Consider the following 24,586-nt stretch of genomic DNA (forward strand, 5'->3'; position numbering starts at 1 on the left):
TACTTAGTTTGATTAAATGTTTGAAATCATCAATATCGTCCTCGAATCAAGGCTAAAATATTGCAAAAAGCACTGCTTACTAAAGCTGTACTAACAGCATATATCAATAATTGTATACATGAAAGAAAAACAATCAACCTAACACCTTAACTGCCAGTCCAACGAAAGAATAACATATTTATTTTATTTTATTGAATAAATACTCATATTTCAAGTTGTGTTTTGATTTTATGTTTTTTTTTTTTTATGGTGCTGCTCCTCGGTGAAGTTTGGCTATCACTACTTTTGGCTACCAGTGTACTGGGTGACTAATTTTAGTGACAGTTATTTATAAATAAAGTAAATATGTTTTATGAAACAATTTATTTGATAAAGTAACATTGCATTTAATTAAATTTCTAAATGAAAAGGGTCAAAAAGTAACTAAAAGGAAGCACATTTTTCAAAAACTTTTTATAATATTAGGTACACATGTAATATTAAAAAAACTTTGCCTAAATATATTCAAATTTGTAAAATTGTGCGTTTAATATAAGTAATAAAATATAGAAGTGCATTCGTAGTAGAAATCTCAAATTGGTTTTGTAATAAAGAAACAACTACATAATATACACGTGTCTCAAGGCCTGACATTAAAAATGAGTTTTTGGAAAAAAATATTAGGATTTTTTTAAAAGTTTACCATGAGGAATATTCCTCTGAAGTTTTGCAGTCTCGCCCTGAAACATGTGTACAGAAATAATTCGCTGTAATATTATCTTTTAGGTTGTTTTAAATTTAAGCGGTGATTTAAAAGAAGCATAATTGAATGTTGGAAGCACAAATGTTAAGTTACAACTTTAATCAAATCGTTTTATTAATAAATCACTTGAGCTGTATTTTTATAACAATAATTTGTGGTTTTATGTAATAATCTAATTGAGTTATGTTTTTCTATACAGGATTGGTTCATTGAAAAATGAAAGTACCAACCTATATAAATGATTAAATGATAAAAAAAATGTGAACACTTGTTTTGAAATATTTTGTTTTCATTCTTTCAAAGGATAACATTTATATACAAGTTAAGAATTTTAAATAGCTTATCAATTAATACTCTTCTGTTATAAAAATAATTATGACTAATTAGGGCTTAAATTTAAGGGCTGGAAAAACTCTTAAAATTGTGTAGCCATTGTACTATAGTAATTTATTTCCTTTTTGCAAATTAATTACATATTATACTATGATTATTAACCTGAAAAAATTCCTAAGCAATAACCACAAAATTACTTGGCGCGTTTATTGCTCAGTAACTTCTTCAAACCAACCAAAATAACAATAAATAAATAAAACATTTATGGTCAATCAAATAAATAAAAAACCATATGTAAAAAAATGTAATGACAAAGAGGATGTGTGGATATATAGAATTAAGAATAGTCCAGAAACCGCATACGCACATCAAACAGAAGGTGACTAAACTACTCTTAAAGGAGTAGTTTTACATTTTGACACATTAGTTTTTTTGTAGACGTCGCTCAGTACGCAACTCCTGATTTGAATTCAACGTGTTGTGTCGTTTTAAAGTGTAGACATACTTCTAGGATCTTAAAGAAACAGGATGGGATCACATTTCATGTGCAAGTAGCAAATGCATTACATAAAAATTGAATTATTTTTCCATCTGTCAGATTATCAAAAAAAACAAAATTGACATTTTGTTTGTGTTGCCAGGGTAGTCAAATTTTTTACGCTACTTTGCTCATTCAATGAGAGAACTAATGAAAATTGGACCTCTCGGATTAAACAACGTTGTGGTGGACATTTGACTGACATCATCTTAAAAATATCAAATATTATTTAACATAACATAAAAATATCCGTTTTATGTTAAATTAAAATTTGTTTTGTTTTTTGAGTTCAAAGTTCATTAATTAAATAACTCTTATTAACTGACCCTTTACTTATCTACTCTGTTGTGTCAATCAATGTTTCCGCATGTACAATAAAATTTTAGAGAATTTTTTATTTTTTTATTTAAATATCTTTCATTTGTGGTATGATTATATTTTTCGCGATCTGGCAACATCACGCGGCGACTTCACGCATGCGCGCAGTGAAAGCGGGGCAAAGTGGGGGGTTTTTTGGACACAGTCCGATATATTTGAATATGGTTCTACGCTCCTTCTGGACTATTCTTAATTCTATGTGTGGATATGATATAAGACACTAAAGAGTTTGAAGGGAAACTGGTGGAATTAAGAATACAGGGTGGATAGAGACGCTTCGAACATTTCTTGAAGACAAACAATAAACGGCCATTTTTCACATTTCACAGAAAATTATTCCATAATCTCATAGCCTGAACAGTGAACGAATTGGGGAAAAACCAAGTAGGTTGACATGGAATGCAAAAAGCTCTCGTGTAGATAAATAAATAAAAACAATAAAGAATAATTTAATAGAATAAAACGTTATTTTTCCAATTCGTCGTGATTGTAGAACAACGACGCACATGATTCTCTTCAAGTTTACATGAGAGTGATTTTAATTTTTTTTGTCGCTTTATCTCACAACTTGATTATTACTAAAGTACATACTTTGATGCTTGGGTTAGTTTTTTCAAACCTGGAATATACAGCCTTTATAAAACCTTTTTAACACCAAATATAAAAGAAAGTTAATGATGCATCTTTCTCATATCTGTCATTGTTCTACGATCACAATGAATTTTTATCAAAAATTGTTTATATGCTAAATTGTTTTACAATTTTTTTCTTAACAAATCATTAGTAGTTTGGAAACAGTGAAATAAATCGTTGGAGAATTAAGCTCATAATTTAGCCAATTGACTTAACGAGTGACATATTCATTTTGATTGTTATCGTTTTAGATATCCATAGTTTTGTAATACTTGAAATACCATAATGAAATATAGTTTTGTACAGAATTTGTATTCCTTGCATCACATTTTATATAATATAAGACTCTAACTTTCTTCTCTTGTATTAAACTCATCCATGCTTAGAAATCACACTATGGTTAATACCATTTTTTCCTTCATTTAAAATTAATGTAAATAATACCCATCTTCACACAAGCCTGTATGTACTCAATACTAGTGAAATAGTGAACTGGTCAGTCATCTTTCAACCAAAGACAACATTTTTTTGTTTGTTGATGAAATGATGTTTTGAATTTATTGATAATTAAAAACTGAAGCTATTAGCTATCTTTTTTTTATCTGTAGAGGCACATATGCAGATTGGCGTTCATGTAACCAATACCTATCAAAAGATATATATTTTTGAATCTTATTTTACGGTATAATAAAATATAAACAATTATCTATGTTTACTATTCAAATCTAGTCTTTTCTATATAGATCCTACATAATACAATATTTCATTTTAGTTTAATTTAATAATGATATATTATTTTTCGTATTCCATACAAATTGTTTAAATAATATCATAATTATTCTATTGGAAACATAATAACTGTTTTAAATTCATTTGTTTATTTAAATTTCCCTAAAGCATCATGTTATTTTTCTAAAATATAATTAGTTATAGTTTTTAAAGGGGTTTTTATTTTAAGTATTTTTTCTACTGTGAATTTCTGACAATTCAAATCCAACACAAAATTTCATTTCTTTTTTGGTCCATCAACTATACTCAACAATGTTATTTGACACACTATATTGATATATGCATATCTTTTTTATTAGTATAGTTGGCACATTTCAATTTCGTACACTTTACCAAATTCATACATGTAATAATTATTTGTCAACGATACGTAATAGACTGAACGCTTCGAATTTATAACAAAAATAATCTTATATTAAAAAAAAGGTTGACGATTACTTATATACGAGTAGATACCTACAACTATTAGCACAATTATTAGCTTGAGGCAGTGAGCCCAATCTCTTAATATTTTACAAAGGTTGATTGATATGGTCCTATTTCAATGTGGATGAGATAAAATTTTTGCATCTTAATTTCCCCATCGCATCCCCCTGGACTTGTATGCACTTCTTCCAGCGATACTCTAACATTTTTAAAGCTTCCCCGTAGAACGTTTGTCTGACTTCTGCCAACCACTTATCTACGCAGTACATGACCTCATTCCCATCCACTTTTATTTCCAAGTAAATGTTTCTCGAGTTTTGGAAAAAGCCACTACTGGCTGCTTAATCAGTGGGGGCTAAATCAGGTGAATATAGAGGGGTGTTCAACCAATTCAAACCCAGCTTCGTGAATAGAGTCATTGGCACTAACGTCTTGTGTTCTTGTGTTGTGTGGGGAGGAGCATATCAATCAATTGTTGAAGCAATCCACCACCGCATAACTCAGATTTGACCACTTTAAAGGAAAGAGATTAAAACATTTAGTGGGTGAGTGGGTGTTTACTTGATTTACATAACATTATGTTTAAAAAAAAACAAATTTACTACACACATAAAAATAAATGTTTTGATCTCTCTTCTCTAAAAGTGGTCAAATTTGAGTAAAACGGTGATGGATTGCCGTCGACAAAATCCTACTTCAGAGAGTTTGCCCAAAGATTTAACATACTATTAGAAAAAAAATATTAAAGTAGATCACATTCGTCTCGCTTTGAGCAATAATATATTTATTTAATTAACAAAAAGAAAATATTGGACAAATGACAAACCCACCTTCAGAGTAAATCTTGTTTAACAGAAGTAACAAGGTTACTCTCAATCTAATGGCAAAAATTGTGTCCCTCTTTATAAGCAATTCCCTTTTGTTACATCACAGTGTTTTATAACCTTATTTCCAATCGTGAAAATACTGTCGTACGATACAATAGTTTTGTTACATTCAGAGTACAAAAAATATGACTATTTCAGATCATACACGCTACACTTTTATAAGAAGATAACTAACTTCATATGTTTTTAATTGAAGGCATCTAACAAATGAGTCGTAGAGTTAAAAATTACATAATAATTACATAAAATTACAATGCTTATGAATGTTTCAAAAAATCTACAAAATAGATAACTATAAGCTACAAATCCCACCTTGTGTTGAAATATCAAAATAAATATTTGGGTGAGTTACGAAATCCGCTCCGAATCATACGATATGATATATATGTTTATTTTGATATGTATGTATATTGCAAAACATTATTTTTGTTTTGGGATTTGCTCAAATGTAGGATAAGCCTTCATAGCATGATTTGTAACTGTATAACTTCAGCAGAAAAAAATATGTATCGGCGCTCTCTACACACACTATCAAATCTGCATTTTGCGAGGTTTACAGGAGAACAAAAACAAAGCTTGGTCATTTTTTAAGAAGCTATCAGATACGGTCAAATCGCCAAACATGTGTCTTCTGTATTTCAATAGACACATGTTTGGGAATTCTATAGTATCTGATAGCTTCTTAAAAAATTATTAAGCTTTTGCTCTCGTATAAATCTCGTAAAATTCAGATTCTATGGTATAGGTATGGACCGTTGATATATGTACATATATGTAATTAGGACATTTAACACCATACAATAACAATTGGACACATCGCACCTTTAGGACGAAAACGACTAAACTCAAAAAATTAACTTTTTGGGAAATTGCAAAAGAAGAATGTAAATTGTTACACCTTCGTATTCTTTCGTCGATTGTATCGTATTTTTCGAAGTTAGCACCAAATTTTTAAATAAAAATTATACCGAAGGCTTTCAGCTATGAATCTATGGAACAAAAGGCATGATAAAAATAAATTATTATAAGTTTAAACAAGACATTTATTTAATGAGTCATTATTAGATTGAAAAAAAAACAAACAAAAGCACTTTGATAAATAAGATAATGACATAATTTTTATTAGGTTAGATCAGGTCACCAAACACATGTTTTTATTTATTCACAAAATGACATAAACGTAAATAAGTCACTAAGATTTTCGATAATTTAAATAATAAAATGACATTAACTTAAATAAGTCACTAAGATTATCGGTAAGTCGGAAGGAAACAATCATAAAGCTAAATTCGTCCTTTTAAAGTTTAAAAAAATAAAGTAAACATGCCATTTGTATCAGATTAAAATCGAGTCAACCGGCTTTCGGTCACTAAATGTTTGTCTGCGTTGCGTCCTTCACACAGCAATGTAAACACAACGCTAATTGCGTCTCTTCAGTACTGACACGGAATCTAAATTCTCCGAGTAATAAAGAGACCGGTGTAACGGTGTTGTCCTATTCCCACCCGAATGTTGCGTATTTTTAAATGCAGAAGGATGAATAATGTTCATTGAAGTCGTTTTATGAAAGATCTTAAGTTAAGAAACTAATTTTTAGCTTTTTTTGAGTTAAGTCGTTTTCGTCTTAAAGGAGCGTCGTGTACTTTTTATAAAATAAAACACAAAACTATAGATATTTACATAAATCTATTAATATTTCCTTACTAACATAATGAATTAAATAAATATAAATTGTATATTAAGATACAGTACATTATAATTCATCAAACCAAAAATTAAAAATTATTTTTTAAATGCATTGCATGTTTTCAGGCCAAAAGTTAAGACATTTTTTTTTATGTCATATTTATTGTATTTTTAAATATTATATTGGAATACATTTTCGTAATTAGAGTCTTACTGTTTTTTATTTGAGCCAGTACTTTTAAATTTGCGAGTTTGATTTATGCAAAAACATATATTGTTTACTAAGGGCACACTGATAGCGAATACCAATTAACACCTTTAGTTCTAACTCTGTAGCTCAATTACAAATAACTACCGACGTGCTTAAAAACATGCTAAGCATTAGAGCAATCACAATTAACAATATTGAACGTGCTTAAGTTATCGCAGTCAAAGCGTGTGTAATCTGTCAGTTTGTTTTATATTTTTCTCGTAAATAAATACAGTTCACTGGCAAAAAATCGGCGATTACTGTTAAAAATAATACAATATATTGTATTCGCAAAATAGTAAGGAGTATCTAATACAAAAAAGTTAAAATTAAATTACAATTACTATGGCGATTGCTTTTCCTGACTTTTGGCTTGCCGACCGCCGCGCCGGCTAAATGCAATAAAAAGCATGATAAATAATAAATAAACAAATAAAAATAGCAGTTTTTGAATATTTTCCATATTTACACCGGCGAAATTCAAATATGTGATTGCGCAGCAGGATTACACGTCGCGAAACGTAAATATTTTGACATTTAATATTAGGTGTTCACGGATATTCCATTATGATCGCGAAAACGATAAACAACCATGGTTAGAAATTGTTATCACGTCGCTTATTAACACGTCGATAGTTATTTGTGATTTAACTACTGATTTCATTGCATTGCATGAGCTGTTATTTTGAGAATTAACTATCCCTTTTACGATATAATCAACATGTCTATGCTTTCAATTAAATATATCTCATTATAATTGTATAGCTTCAGAACAGAGAAATAACAAATAATTATAAGTTAAAAATAGGTTTATGGTGCAATCTTACTGAACTTTAGCAAAACTTCAATTCGACATGTGATAATAATCACAAAACATCACTGACATTTGACAAACAGACATGTTATTCCCTTACTAACCGTTTCTCATATTTAGCAAATATTACGTTGCTCTCAACAATTCTGCGACTTGAAGCCAAAAGCGTCAACGTTGTAGATTGCAATATTACAGGAGAGTAATTTTTAGCCATTTTGTTGCGTTACAATGAACTGTTTGACTTTTTTTATAAGGCATATCAATAAAAAAAACTTTTCTTTATGTATAAGTGTGTATAAAATCGCTAAATATGTATTGTAATTGATATCGACCCTCAGCAAAATGTTGGCAAGAATAAAAATTCTGACATTGGCCATTTTAGATTCAAGCCACAGAATTTGAAACGAGATAGTAACGCCTTGGTTTGATTCACATCTAGACTCGCTTATCAAGGAGCGCAACTCGATTTTTAAACAGTGGAAACGGGACCCGTTCAATATTTTCCTGGTAGAATTAAAAAATAAAGCTAGAAATAAAGTTACAAATTATAGAAGATTTGTGAAAAAAAGATACTTCACTGAAATTTTTAAAGAAAACGCAGACAATCCTAGAAAAACTTGGGAAACTATAAACTCCATCCTCGCAAACGCTCCTCAGTCCAAAAAAACGGATATCAACTGTCTTTTAATCAATAATGTTGAGATGAATGAACCTAAGCAGATTTGTGCAGAGTTCAACAAGTTCTTTATATCAGTTGGTAGCAACTTGGCAAAAACAATTTCATCAGATCCTGATGACAAAAATACAATTTGTAATACTGCTAAGACTAATTGTTCGTTTTTTATGCACAGAACAAACAAATCTGAAATTAAAGCTATTATTTCAAAACTTAAGAAAAGATCAGCACCTGGCCTCGATGGTGTCACTCCTGCTGTCCTTGGGATCTGCAGAGATCAATTAGCAGATCACCTTGCAATTCTTGTAAATGAATCGTTGTTAACTGGTGTCTTTCCAGATCAGCTTAAGATGGCAAAAATTGTCCCAATATATAAGAACGACTGCAAAAAAGATGTGTCCAACTACAGGCCAATATCAATTCTTTCGGTATTTTCAAAAATTTTCGAATATGTAATCAAAGATAGGTTAATAAAATATTTGAATCTGAATAATATTATTACAACCAAACAGTACGGTTTTCGGAAAGGCTCTAATACAAAATGTGCTGCTTTTGATTTTATTTCCAACTTACAAAAAAACCTAGACAGGGGCAATTTCGCAGCTGGTATCTTTATAGATTTAAAAAAAGCTTTCGACACTGTTGACCACGAAATTTTACTAAATAAACTTGAACACCTGGGAGTGGTAGGTACTCCTCTTGAACTAATTCGTAGCTACCTCACCAACAGGTACTGTTCGGTTCAAATTGGAGAGTGTTCAAGTGAATTTGGAATGATAACATGTGGTGTGCCTCAGGGATCCATTCTTGGTCCACTATTATTCTTAATCTACATTAACGATGTCACTACTTGGGGCATAAAAGGTACGCTTCAATTATATGCTGATGACACTATCATCTTCTATAACTGCCCTACGATTGAGGAACTGGAGAATGCAATGCAAAGAGATCTCGCTCACCTTGCGAATTGGTTGAGAATTAATAAATTGAGCTTAAATGTTAAAAAAACTTCGTATATTCTATTTGGAAATAAAAAAAATATCCATCTCAGCATTTTACTCGGAACGAATCAAATTGAAAGAGTACATGTCACTAAATATTTAGGGTTATTGATAGACTCCCAACTTTCATGGAACCATCAATTTGACCACGTAAAATCCAAGATTGTACCTGTAACTGGAGTTCTGTATAGACTTAGGGGTTTACTTCCTAAACCTATTCTACTTTCAATTTATTATGCTTTGATTCACTCACACTTGATTTATCTATCATGTATTTGGGGTTTTGCAACACAAAAACTGATCTCAGAGATCCAGGTTCTCCAAAACAGAGCTTTGAGGAGTATTTTCGGTCTGCCTTGGGATACACATGTAAAAGATATATACAGGCAAACCAAAATACTTCCCTTTAAAGTCATACCTATGCATGATATCACCAGCACCATACTAAACATTTTAAATTTCTCAGCTCTTACAAATTTAAAACACCCCCTTAATAACGAGATACATAGCCACAATACGCGTAGCTCAAGAAATCTACATATACCGAAATTTAATTCAACGAAGTTTGGAAAAAAGTCTTTGGAGAATATCTCTCGAACTCTCTATAACAAGCTACCAAGTAAAATTAAAGAAAACAAAATTCGTAAAGTGCAAAGCGTGGCCCTTAAGAATTTCTTCCTAAACCTTTTTATAGAAAACAAATATAAAGGTTATTTTTGACTGGATATTAATTTGATGTTTTACTGTTTCTATTTATAAGAAATTGTGTTTGTTTTCCTTCTTTTTGATTGCTTGCTTTTTAATGGTTTGTTTTATTTAAGGTTTCTCTATATCTGATGTTTAATGCTTTTTAGCTAGGATGTATGTTTTTTTTATTTTATAATTGCATATTTGTAGGATAAAATAGTATTTTTCTTGTTTGTTCTTCATACTATGTACTTTTTGGTTAGGATGTATATTGTATATTTTATAATTGTATATTGTAGTATAAATTTATTAGTCTATCATATTATGTATTTTGTTATAATTGTTATACATTAAACTGGTCCATTTCTGGTTGATCTTTAAATGATGTACTTTTTGTATAATTGTTAGATTTTTCTTTTAAGGTAAGATGTTTGTTTGTAGTTAGGATGTATATTTTTAATTGTATAATTGTTACACTTTAAACTGGCATATCTCTATTGAAATTAATCTGATCTGGTTGATCTTCAAATTTCTATTTGTATGAACTGGTTTAAGATTAGCCAGAAATGCGATGTCTCTTGTAACTCTTTATATCATGTACTTTATAAAATTGTTATATTTTCCTCAGTCCCGGAATGAGTTCTAATAACTCCTGGGAGTATAATGTATATGCATTGTATGATTATATTAAATAAAAAAAAAAAAAAAAAAAAAAAAAAAATTATAATAAATATGCAAATATTTTATGGAAAACAGACGTACAAATTTTCTTCATTCATATTTCTGTATAAATTGTTGCCATAGCAACGGCATTGGCAGTCAGTGTTATTAATGTGATTTAAAAAATGACAAAAATCTACCTAAGAATATCCAACTTATTTAATAAATAGAGGGTTGCTTATGCGAATAAAATAATCTGTCTTGTTTTTCACATTTGCAGTGAAATTTAAGCATTTTCTCATCACACTTGATGGCGTTTTTCCACGTAGTCTCAAATTAATTTATTTGATCAAAATAACATTACGAGTAAAAAAATAATTTTAGCCGTTATATTGGGACAACAGGAACCCTTGAGCAATGGTACAACATTATTAAGGTATAATACTCTCCAATAGCAAAATTATATGCCTCTTAAACATAGTTTCACTGATGTGAAAGATGCTCCAAATTGATCATGCTCAGCCGCCTGACTGCTCTTTCAATAGGGATAACCAGAGGTACGTTGGTTCTGGAAGCCAGAAGGTAAAACGGTCTGTGCTGAAGCTCTCGGAGATAACCACCAAGAATATAATTGATACCCTCTAAAATTGCCGAATTCTCGATATAACCTCTCATCAGTCTGAAAAAATAGGTCAGTGTGAACCCATCCCTTCTAAGTTGCAAACTGTTGGTCCCCAGCGAGCCCAAGAGCAACGCAGTGGAATTCAGCCATGGATAACTACCATACTCCCTCACGTAGAGATGTATCAGAATTTTTTTCCGAACCCTCTCCAACATGAGGGAGTATCTCGCCTCGTGCAGACTCCGTATCACCAAGCCTGGCAAGCCAACGAGTTGTACAGGATTCTGTGTGTACTAGGATCCTCGAAAACCCTGCCAGTTCGGAGACTGAAACCCAACATCTTCAGTGCAAGTCATATGTTCGCACACGTCTCATGTCTGATCACAATGAAAACCCGTTTGTGAATGAAGGCAGAGAAGACTATTTATTACCTACAACTTGAAATGCCATTGACAGCACTTGTAACGCGTCTATTCAATTATACGTCATCAATAATCCGCGTAATTTAAATGTGCAAATTTTAATTAGCTAATTTACTGACTCTAGTGTATAGAGAATAGAGTATATTTACTACATGAGTTGAGAATTTAAAATACCAAAATGCGGTGATGATTTCTTCTGTGCTTAAGTTTAGCAAATGCATTATTTTAGTATGTTTGTCTCTTGATCCAACAGAGAATGTTGACCCACACGAAGGCACAGGACCCGACATATATTACCCTAAATGCTGGAGGAATGAGCATGAAGTTGAACGCTTGAGCTGGTAACCAGAACATGCAGCTGGTCTGGAATGTTGGGAGGATTTTGTTCTTGCATTCTTCCATATAATTTGTTTTCCTTTCCATTACACTCATGCCTGAAAGAATTGCATCAGAAATTACTGACAGTGCCTTTTGTTAAATATATGTACACATGTTTTATATTTTATTTCATATATTTTCAATAACTTTTCACATAAAAACTAACTAAACATACATCCATTGCAGGAGACTGCTGAGAGACATTGCATAGATTTATATAAAATATGGTACTATTAAGCCAGACCAAGACCAGACAAAGACCAGACCAGACAAAGACCAGAAATGAAGACCTATTTCTTGAATCTTTTTGAAAGTGATAGTTTTTAGCTCAGTTTCTGTGAATAGTCTATATATTGTGTTTTAGGTTTAAATGTTTTTCTTTTCTTTTTTTAATATTAAGTTCACAGAATGTTTAAATGTTTTTATTTTCTTTTTTAATATTAATTTCACAGAATGTTTAAATGTTTTTCTTTTCTTTTTTAATATTAAGTTCACAGATTGTTTGAATGTTTTTATTTTCTTCTTTAATATTAAGTTCACAGATTGTTTAAATGTTTTCTTTCCTTTTTTAATATTAAGTTCATAGATTGTTAAAATTTGTTAAAATTTTTATTGTTTAAATGTATACTATGTATTGTTACAAGAAATGTACTATTTTTTTATGTACCGTCCCAAATGAGTTTTCTCGTACAACTCCTGGGAATATAATATCATGATATTCATGTCTTATATGTTTTATAATAAATAAAAAAAAAAAAAAAAAAAAAGCATGTTGTCCAGATGTTTGTAAGATGTCATGTAATATTTTTTATTTGTAGTATTCTTTAATAATATATAAGCTTCCACTTCCTATTTTTTGTATCCCAACTCAACACAGGGCTTTTGGCCTCATAGTTAGTAAATAAATATTACATAGTATTTAAAAAAAAAAATATTCAAATTTAATTTAATTTTAATACTATTATATTATTCCCAGTCAATAATGTATTTTTAAGTTGCCATATTTTCAAATATCTCATCATACATTTCATCTTTATACATCTGTCAATTTTTTTGCAGAAATCTGCATTAAATAATGCAGTACAATTTGGTACAATCTTTAAGTGCAACTTGATAACAGATTTTTTTTTTAATGGCGTTGCATTTTAAATTTTTTTAGTTTTGTGGGGTTCATAGTCCATGATCGATGACACACATACGTATTAACATAGTACACCTGAAATAGAGCGACGACCGATGAAGCAAGTCATCGTTTTCTATAGATTCCAATACAACAATTTATGCAACTCTAACAATATTGCACAGAAAGACGAAAGCATCATCCTGCCGTACATTAACATCGTCTCTACCATAGAGAAATGAACAACAAAGGAACGGGGCCTATAAAGAGACTACGGGGCGCAGTCAACGCCCAGCTCAATCAGTCAGTCAGTTCCAGCATGTAGTTCAAGTGCAGTTACTTCAACTCCTCATCGCCGTAACACTCGCGCGTCACAATCCATTATTTATTTGTCATGTAATAAATACGCATTAAACTGCAGCCTCGTGGCTTTTATTAATCTCTAACTGGGGTAGGAGCTCCACCAACCCTCAACCGCATAATCCTACTGTTTTGCTAATGTCATGTTGAATTATTTTATAAACAAACTGGTTCGCAGTGCGCAACCAGGCCCAATCGTCGGAGCGTACTAATTGAAGTAAATGGTTGTATATAAATGGATTCCTGGAAGAAAAATGAGGGCGTAATAAAAATCGGCGCCCCGATATTCAATAATATAATATAGTCGTGAATATTGACTGGCAAATTTTTGTCGAAACTCAACCGGACAGGGTCACAACACACTACCGCATGACCTCGACTATATTTAGGTAGGCAGATGACGGTAGAAATGATATTGTCACTAATATCATACCTACATCTCACAACAGGGAAATTAATCAACTAATTGACAATCTGAATTCGTTGCAACAGTGAGGGAAAACATTTTTGAGACGGGAATATGGAAGTCTAGGCATTTACAGGGCTTATGACCTATCATTGGCTGGTTTAGCCGGATGAATCTCACCCACACGATAAAGGTTTCAGCTCTTTTACTTCACAAAAGTCAACAGGTGGAAGAGATGAGGAAATGTAAATGTAAATGTTTAAACATACGCAGATTGGTGAATGTTACACAGTGCGTAAAGTGGCCACTTAAACCAGCCAATGACAGGTCATAAGCCCTGAAAATGCCTAGACTTCCATATTCCCTTGGCAAAAATGTTTTCCCTCTCTGTTGCAACAAATTTCAAGATATATTTTACTCAATTTTCTTTAGATGCATTGATGGAATTGGTAGGTTTGATAATATATAACAGAGCACTTTGCCCCGCAATCAACAAAAAAACTATCATAATTATTTCGTTTCAATAATAACAATGCGCCTTGAGATTGCAGTACGAGATCAGTTTGTTTGTGTACGAAAATTGTCTATTTGTGGCACGAATTGTCTATCTTGCTCACTCCATTGGGCTTGAATTAGATATTTATGAAATGGAAGATTTTTCTTGGAATTGCTATTACTTGATAAAACAGTAGTGTGTTTGGAAAACAACGTATTCGATAAAATATTTTTTCAATGTATAAATGAGAGGATTTCTGATTATTCTGATATTTCCTTCTCGAAAATGTTTTTCCTCTCTGTCACAGCAAATTTAGATCTAGATATAGATTTAAATTTAGAAATCCAGCCAGTCTGACATACTTAAAACATTGTTGCATTAAAGATCATTTTTCATCGACTTACCAACAAAAAATATGACTAGAAGGGGAGGCGTAAGAAGAAATTGGTCCAACAGTAATTTCTTTACTATTATTCTGGCCGTGGTTCCTACATACTTTTTGTCAAGCCACCGATACCTGTAAAGCAGCAAACAATTATTTAAAAAAACTTGTTTCATATCAATTGTAAAACGGCTAATTGACCGACGTCACAACCACTGTAGCCAAAATTTATTTAAATATATATCATAATCCCACTTTTCTCAGAATTTTAACCCTAAATGGCCAATGTAGACGATCTGCTACATACCGATAATCGGTGTATATAAGAGATTTCAAACATATTTATCACTCGGCGACTAGTTTATTATATTTTATACATACTAGCCGTTATATTCTTCTGCAGTGATAGTCTTAATTTAAAACTGAGACAGAGGATGGTCAAGTGCTATGTGTGGTCAATACTGCTCTACGGGGTTGAAACATGGACTCTCAAGGTGAACTCCGTGAACCGATTAGAGGCATTTGAAATGTGGCTTCACCGGAGAATGCTGAAAATCCCGTGCACAGATTTAGTGACCAACGTGGAGGTGTTGAGACGAGCCAGTGCCGAAAAAGAACTACTGTCCTCAATAAAACAGAGAAAACTCGCATATCTGGGCCGTATCATGCGCGGAAGCAAATATACGCTTCTACAGCTTATTATGATGGGAAAGATCGAGGGAAAGCGTGGGGTTGGAAGGCGACAGATGTCCTGGCTGAGAAACATCCGCGACTGGACGGGAGTGCGTGGGGTTGAGGCGCTGTTCCAGTTGGCGCAGGACCGAAATGCCTACTCTAGAGTGATCGCCAACGTCGGGGAGACCTGATATGGCACAGAAAGAAGAAGAAGCCGTTATAATTTATCCTAAAATTCACCACCAGTAGCCAGTATTTCTAGTAAAGCTCAAATTTTAAGAATAAGTATAATATGCGTATATGTTAAGTAGGTGCCTATAGTAAATAACACAATACGGACCATGTTTGTAGGCATCTGTGAGCATTTTTATATTAGTTGCTAGTTTTTTATCTTCATGTGTTTATATAATGCGAATTAAAATACATATTAGGTGCTGGTGAATAGCAATGATTTCTTAGTGAGGCTCAGCCTCACTTGCTTCATATTCTCCTTCGTCCCTGCCAGTGGCTCAATCACAAATAACTATCAACCCGCTTAAAAACATGCGAAACATTTGAGCGATCACAATGAACAATAATGAACATGCTTAATTTATCGCAGTCATAAGTCAACGCTTTTGTCAAATCTAAGTCAAAGCTCGTGTCGGTTTGTTTTTTGTTTTCCTTGTAAATAAATAAAGTTCACTGGCGAAAAATCATCGTTTACTATAAAACATAACTTTTTATGGAATATTTTTATTTTTACTTTTTTAGAATTAAATTATTTTTCCCCTCTCCTCCTGCATTCATTAGTGTGAAATCTGTAATTGGTCTTACTTTTTAAAATTGTTCTTTTGTACCTTGTTGTTTATATAAAGACTGTATGATTTCATTAATAAATAAATAAATAAAAATAATACAATATATAGCATTTGCAAAATAGTAAGGAGTATCTAATACAAAAAAGTGAAAAATTAATTACAATAACTATGGCGACTGCTTTTCTTGACATTTGGCTTGCCAACCGCTGGCTAAATGCAGTAAATAGCGTGATACGTAATAAATAAACAAATAAAAAGAGCAGTTTTGGAATATTTTCCATATTTACACCGGAGAAATTTAAATGTGTGATTGCGCAGCAGGATTATACGTAGCGAAACGTAAATATTTTGACATTTAATATTAGGTTTTCACGGATGTTGCATTGTGATCATGAATACGATAAACAACCATGGTGAGAAATTGTTATCACGTCGCTTATAAGCACGACGATAGTTATTTGTGATTAAGCTTCAGCTGTCCGGTAAACGGGAATCTATACATAATTGATTGGCTATTTTATACATGTGTTATGTAAACCTGTGACATTTAAAAAAAAAACATTTTTTTCTTGTGGCTGTGATTTCACACTAGTCTACATACGACACAAGACTTCATATATCTCTCTTGTTTTTTTAAAATGATGAAGTGGTATTTTTTGTATCTTCAAATGGACATTTGCACGCTTAGGAAAGTAAAATTTGTATGACTATGCTCGATTTTAATACAAAAAATATATATCCTTGCTGTGCGAAGAATGAATGTGACTCCAATACGGCAATAAATCTGTATAAGAAAGAGCACGAAGATAGAACTCATAACAAGGAGGACAGAGACCCTGTTCTGTGGCCGGTGTTTGTGTGAAAGAAATTCATTCTGCAGTGATAGGAGATGCACGCATTAACGATGACTGGCGTATTTACGATTTTTAATTTATTTTGCCATAACACAGCTAAATTACATTTTTATAAATTATGGTAAACCAAACAGAAACAAACAGTATGTCTCAATGTTTTTTTTTTAATTTCGGAACATTAGAATATTCCTTCTTTCGCTTGATGTTTTTTTGAAGCTGAAAATTTTTGTGATAAAAATATCAGAATGGAAATGGAATGGAGTACTCGTGTGTCAAAATTCATCGTCCATCTTTCGAAAAGGCGAATCTCGTTTTTTGTCGAAATTAAGTAATGAATTTTTTAATAAAAAGTAATTTCATATGATTAAGTTATATTTATAGAATAAATAGGCATCATAGGTCTTAAAATAACAATAAAAACTCAACATAATACAGTAAGATTATTTTTAAAGGCGAAAATTTTCCAAACAAATTCTTAAAAAGCCGTCTTAAAAATGAACAAATTTGAAAGATGGACGACAAATTGTTTAACCGCGTATAGCCCGAGTGTGCTTTCGCCGCACATGTCACAAATAATATGAAATACTTACCAATAATAGTAAACTTGCGGATAAACTGCAATACCCAAAATACCAAATCGTGTTATCATATGAGGATCGTAAGCCATTGGTTGGCCACCATGCTGCATGCAATATAAGGGAAAATAGAGATTAGTTGATTTTCATTACATTTGTTCGTTTGTATTTCATACAGCAACAGCAGACGTGGCGTACCTACATTAGATTAAAATTAATTTATTTAATAAATGCATTTGATTACTCTTCTGTCTGAATAAAAAGCATCCCGGGAAGATTAATAAAGCAATGAAAGATGAAACCTATCTTGTTGAGAAATTAATTTGATTCTTCGTATTTCTTATATCTGAAAAAAGTTAACTAAAAGCATCCTGGAATAATTAATTAAAGCGATGAATAATGAAACCTTTCTTTTTGAAGTAGAAGTTTCATCAATAGTTATTATTTGGTTTAAGTGCTTTCAAAGAAAACAGCTGGGGCGCGATGCAGAAGCCTGGGTGAGGATCTTAGCGACATCCCATCGGTGATAGGTAATAATGAACTCACACGAGAGGTAGTATCATACATGCTCAATATAGTGCAGGCAATTGGTAAAATAAACCAAAGCAGGGAACCAAATGCCGAACACTCTCGCTCTCCCTACAGATGATTGTAATGAATCACCATTTGTTTATCTGTGGCATTCATGGAGGCAGATAGAAATACCGTATTTTTCGGACCATAAGACGCACTATTTTATCGTCCGCAAAATACGGATGTATTTTTAATGAGTAACTTATAAATGCTGATTTTGATGTTATCTAGTTCTAGTAATTACACCACGACATGATGGCAGTGGCGAATGGTGATTTTATTAAGCTATAAAAAATATCATATATTCGTACCTACACAGAAGGTACATAATATAATATAAGTAATATATACTATAAATTGATATTTTTCTGTGGTTCTGTGCGATACAACAACTCTCATCCATGAAATCAACTCAAACGATGTAACTTCGTGATATATTATATTATATTTATTTTATTTTATTTTATTTTATTTGGGAAATCAACAGTATATAGATATATTATCTATTACTTTAATATATTTTTAAAAAATACCACTATGAATTCAGTCGATATTAGGTATTCAATTGAAATGTCAACTGGCCGAATGTTCTAGTAATTAATAGTGCTAAAATCGGCTGCGTGGAGCGCTATATGTCCTGCAATATTATGACGCATGAAAGTAATTATGGTCTTATGTCAAAAGTACCATCTCAAAGAAAAATAGTCCTTAAGAAAAATGTTTGGAATACTGTTTTCCAAATAAAGAATCTTCAAATAATTTGTGTTATCTGCAAGTTGAATCTAGGAGAAACCCGCACTGGGGTAATACATTCAAAATATAGCATACTTATTTGTATGAAAAAATAAGCTGGAATAATCGGTTTTTCTTAGCTCACCGCAGGCGCTGGGCGCGCTTTATTAAAATTTATATATATATTAGGATTAAAATGCAAACGGTGGAAATGATTTAAAATAAATGTTAATTATTTACTTGTTTTTCTTTAAATAAAGTTACAATAAAACATTATTATGGTTAGTCAAATATAATGGTAAGCTGCGCATAATCGCTTCTATACACGGTTCGCCCCTGCATGATGGTACAAGTATCGTCATATACAGGAATCAAAGCAATATTCAAAATGACATGTTCTGTATGTCTTCGGCTGCAAGATAAAAAAATATGTCTAACAACGACAATAACAAACTATCACGCCGTTTCCTCGTAAGGCCGGGCACAGAAGCGTACAAATCTTGCTTCCTCTACATTCATACATGTTATCATGCACACGCGCCGATTATTGCGAATTTGACATGTCCATCTTCAATTATTTGTTGGATGTGTTTATGCCATGTCTTTTCCGGTCTTCCTTGATTACTGCATCCATCAACATTCGCATTAAAGATGTTTTTATCCAACTGTCAAAATATCAGACATCTTTTAAAAGATGTTTGTTTATTACAAATATGGCTGCGATCTTGTTGAAACGCAACGCAGAAAAAATAGTCTTGTACGTCAAATTGGTACTTATGTAGAAGCTTTTTAAAAAAATATTGAGTTAGTTTTATTTTAATTAGCAAAAAATGAGTAAACATAGTATGTTATTAAAGCAAAACATAAAAAACAAAAATAAAATAAATACCAGTAAAACAGTATTGGCGCATACATGACAGTACCCATCACAGCATATCTTCCTATAGTAGCGGTGTCGAAGTTTTTTGGTTTTTCAGGCTGTCGTAAAAAAAATAATTTTATAACAAAATTTAAACAATTAATTAAAATAAGATTAGGGCGATCGAGATGTGGGTCTAAATGTGCATATTAAATCTGTTAATTTATTTTTATGGGGAAACAATGAAGCATATTAAACAGTTTGGGAAGTTATTAGTTTTTTTTTATTTTATTAAAATAAACGGCACTTACTGCCTTTTACATATTAGTTACAAATACAATTAAATATACATACATGCAAGCATAATTATAAGTAATACAGAGCATTTAAAACAATATTATTTATTTAGAAAGTCTAAGAAATATAAACTATATAAAAGAATAAAATATTACCAGTTATAGAATTATCGATAAAAAAAGATAATTTGGTATTAGAAACACTTTGAACCAGTTAAAAAAAAACTATGAAGACAATTTTGAATAACATTAAAAAATATATATATGTATTATTATTGAAAACTAATATTTAGGCAAATAGTATATGATTATGTATAAAAATATATAATGGTGTAAAAAAATGATAAAGAGAAATATTTTTTACTTATAATTCAAGAAAAGAAACGAAAAAAGAAAAAAAAACACTAATAAAGAAGTTTAAAACAAATTTTTAACAAAAGTAACAAATAGTTACCTAGAACTATTACCAATAAAATAAAGAAGAAGAGCCGTTCTATATGTAATAAATTTCACGTGAAATGAGTCACTGATGTCCTGGTACTTATTGCCTAGAGAGTGAAGTTTTTATTTTTTCTTCAATATACGAGTAGGTATAATTTATACGCTTATTGAAAGTCAATATGTAAATAAATAAACAAAACAACACAAAAAGACAGTCAGTTTTCAATAAATAAATAACTACACATTCCAAAAATAATCAAATAAACTAACACAAATAAATTAATACCATTAGTTCCATGTACTGCTATCTTCCTCATTCACTCATTAAGTCCATAATAGGCCTTTTTTGAAGTACGCTTTTTATGAAAATTTTGAATTTATTGTCCGTCACAATTAGGACATTGTCGGGTATTCTATTGGAGAAGCGTACGCAGTGCCCCACAAACGATGTGCCCTACTTAGCTTCAATTTCGGGATTATCAATTTGCCTTTATTTTTAGTGCTATGATTATGATTGTCGCTATTTTTTTTGAAAGAGAGATATATTTTTACGCACATATATAATATTATCATAAATATGCTGACTGTAAACAGCCATAATTGTTATTTCTTTAAAAATATTTCTTAAAGAATCGCAAAAATTTAAGTTGTAAATACCTCCCACTGCCCTCTTTTGCAAAACAAAAACTGTGGAAATATCGGCAGCCCGACCCCACACTAAAATACCATAAGACATAATAGTGTGAAAGTAGCTGAAATAGACCATTCTCGCTGCAGCTACATCCGTTATTAGTCGGATCTTCCTGACGGCGTATGCTGCTGCAGTAAATAAATAATCCTTGCATATTTGCCCAAATGCTGAGTTATAGGGAGCCCATGTTCTCGGCGATGGTTCGTGGGCATATATTTACCTAACCTAACCTAAACTAGACGATCAACCCGGCTCCTGGGGGACTGAGTCACCTTCTCAGTTCTGACTGGAGTGTTTCTCATTCAGCGCGTCCACGTCGCGCGGGTGGGCACCTTTCACTTCAGTAGATTAAAGTGTTTAGGTGGACCCAGTATTACGGGGTATAACGCGATCGCTTGCCCAGGGCTACAGGTGAAGACCTCAACGGCTGTGATGGCGGAGATGAAGTGCATCAGTACGGCGGAACAGGCGGAAGGAGCACAAATCTTCTCTCAGGCCGCCCGGACATACTTCGGGCTATGGGCTGTTGGAAGACAGCGACGTTGGGCAGGACGTTGTGTCGAGGATGGCAGCGGAGGAACAATAGTCGACGGTGGCATCCCTTAGGATGAGAGGCCAGTTAGCAAGAGAGGCTACTGTCTAAACAGAAACCAAACAACAAATCTTCTAGTCCGACGTGTAGACTGAGGACTAAGAGGCCTGACCCAAGTAAATGGAACACACAGCCAGAAGGACGAAGAATACGTTGTGTTATAGGGAGGAATATTGACAGTGATATTTTTTTTGCCCTTGTTATACATTCATGTCCCTGAGCGTGTGAATTGTTCTTGTGGATAATGGAAGTAGGTTAAACATTTTAAATGATTAACTACGCTTTTTGACTAAACGTCCTGTCTTTTTGTTGTTTTTGCAGCATATAAATATCCGATTGTGCCCAATAAATTCATTCCGTCAGTGAAGAATTTACTTTCCTCTTTTGTTCAGTTCGGTGAAGTTAATTTATTTTATACACTTCTAGTATCTTCTTTCTGCGTGTATTTGCCAAGGTAACCAGAATAAAGAGGGTTCTTTGAGGCAGCTTTTCTCGTTCGGCAAAGTGCTTTTTTGTATGTGGGCAACCTCAAGCAGACGTACGTCTTCGGGTCTTTAATATCCAGTGTGCGGTATGTGGTAGGCAAACATATAATTCTGTCAATATTGGATAAACATTTCGGATTTCGTTATTATTTATTCATATTTTCTCCATTATAAACTATGATTAATAGTAAAAATAATGTGACCTAACTGGGGTTACCCGTGCCGAGGACACTTAACAATATGCTTTTTAAACATAGTTTTTACATTTGAGAATAAAAGAAGACTTAATAAACAGAAATAGTCAACAAAATGTTCCGACAGTTTTAAACACAACGTATTTATGTTTATAATTCATTTATGTACAATGTACACCTACATTATTTATATTACAAAACGCACAATGAAAGAACAATAACATTACATAACATAACCTATACATTTGTGGAGCAGTTGATTCAATATCGGTTTGTGCGAATGAGACAATCCATTTTACTTCTACCTAGCTCCATTCTCCATTTTTTTATAGCCTTTTTGAATATTTTCTCGTTACTTATAGTTTTGATAGATAGTGGAAGTAGGTTATAGATTTTAATTGAATAATACTCAATGTTTGCCAATAAACTCGAAAAAGATTCATTCAACGTGTTTTCATAATAAACATAACTAGATCTTACCAAAAATTTTCTCGTTAGAGTTTGTTGTGAGAACTCCGCGCCAACATACAAAACTCCATAGATAAAGCTATTTGTTGTTAAGGGGTATTTATTGAACATCGTCTTTGCGAACGTCATCATTTTCGACGCCGCCATTTTTCGTATTCTAAAAATATAAAAAGTTTTACTAGCACTCAAAATTTAATACAATACAGTCGTAGAAAATCGCCCACGAAAGCTATAATCGAAGAAGATAAACATTCTTATTTATTATACGCTGCCCCAGTTCTTGTATGTTCAATAGACCATTTTGAAATTTTTTTCATGTGACATTTTTTTTGTTTTTAAAGTGAAGTAAGTAAAATCAGTAAGTGGAGATTGTCACTCAAAAAATGCTGAAAACACTGTTAAATAACAGAAAAAATCATTATTATTTATCTACACGGACACGTAACAATATTATAATGAACATATTGGCATTCATAACTCAATTTTGCTAAAAATATTCTATTGAACATACAACAATTAGAGCAGCGTATAGTGAAAACGGGCTGGTATATTAAAAAATGAAAATGCATCTATGCAGAAGAACAAAATGAGCATAATGTAAACTGAAAAAAAGGCAATAAAATATTACATGGATAAAATAAAAAAAAACTATAAATAAATCAAATCTTAAATTAGCATATTTATTTGTTTACCCTTATGAAATTTTCGTATTGATCACTGGGGTGGGGTGTCCCGTGCCGAGTGAAACATTTAAATTAAAATTGCGCCCTTGAAGAAATCGCTCACAAAAGCTCGCCACAAAAAATTACAAAATTTATTGTATATCTAAAAATACATCACGTACAAAGAAAATCTAATATACGTATATACGCATATACAGATAAAAGGCGGATTTAGATGCTCAAACTTTTTAAAAAGCAAGAGTGCCTGTAAATGCTATTCTATGGCACAAATTTGTTACTAGATATCGATTTGATAGTAACTACCAGAAAAGGTAAATACATACACACAATACAAGGCTAGCACAAAGTGAAGGCTTATCAGTACCGAGGTTTGTAAACAAGTATGGCCAAAGAACACTTCATTGTACAATTCCTAAAATTTTCAGTAAGATTCCTAAGCAGATCTTAAAAGAAAATGTTTGCAAAACTTTAAAAAAATTAATTAAATGACTAATATGTACCAAGGGTTTATATTGATTATTATTTAATGTTAACGGTCATCTCTTTAATTTTTTTTTAAATAAATTTTGTCTTAAAAATACGTACCTATGCTTTTTTATTATTTTTTAAATTTATATAATTTCTAAACTCTTTTCTTTGTAAAGAAAAAATAAGAAACCTGCTGACAAGCCGGTTTCGCGGTTTAGTGGGTTTCATCATTTTTCCTTTTTTATTTTTCTGTTCATGCTTACCTTCTTAAATATAAATAAATACAAAAAAATAGGCAGAATGGTAAATGGTACACGGCGTGTAAAGGGATCTCGTTCATAAGCCCTTCTAAATTTCTTAATTTTTTATTTTTTTATTATTTCTTTCTATTAAAAATAAATATAATTAAGGGACAGTTGCACCATAAAGTTAAATAATTGTTGCGTTTTCGTCAAAATAAACCAAAAGAATTGAGTAAAAAAATTAAGACAAAAACAAAAAAAAAACAAACCAT

The 24,586-nt window shown here is 31.8% G+C and overlaps 1 protein-coding gene across 3 annotated transcripts; it reads right to left on the minus strand.

Moving 5' to 3' along the window:
* Positions 1-10,816: 10,816 nt before the first annotated feature.
* On the minus strand, positions 10,817-23,074 carry LOC148281315 (mpv17-like protein). Of its 3 annotated transcripts, XM_088226898.1 has the most exons (5): positions 22,934-22,958; positions 19,785-19,873; positions 17,606-17,697; positions 14,709-14,821; positions 10,817-11,978 (listed from the first exon to the last, which is right to left on the minus strand). In XM_088226898.1, exons 3-5 carry the CDS (start codon positions 17,680-17,682, stop codon positions 11,770-11,772), a joined length of 399 nt encoding a protein of 132 aa, XP_088083024.1. In that variant the 5' UTR covers positions 17,683-17,697; positions 19,785-19,873; positions 22,934-22,958; the 3' UTR covers positions 10,817-11,769. The 3 variants fall into 3 exon arrangements, with proteins under 3 accessions (XP_088083024.1, XP_088083023.1, XP_088083022.1); XM_088226897.1 differs by lacking the exon at positions 17,606-17,697 and having other exon boundaries at positions 22,934-23,074; XM_088226896.1 differs by lacking the exon at positions 19,785-19,873 and having other exon boundaries at positions 22,934-23,073.
* Between the last annotated feature and the right edge of the window lie 1,512 nt (positions 23,075-24,586).

This window comes from Micrasema longulum, unplaced genomic scaffold (genome assembly GCF_059751315.1).
Source record: "Micrasema longulum isolate JH-2025_06_02 unplaced genomic scaffold, ASM5975131v1 h1tg000470l, whole genome shotgun sequence".
Lineage (NCBI taxonomy): Eukaryota > Metazoa > Arthropoda > Insecta > Trichoptera > Brachycentridae > Micrasema > Micrasema longulum.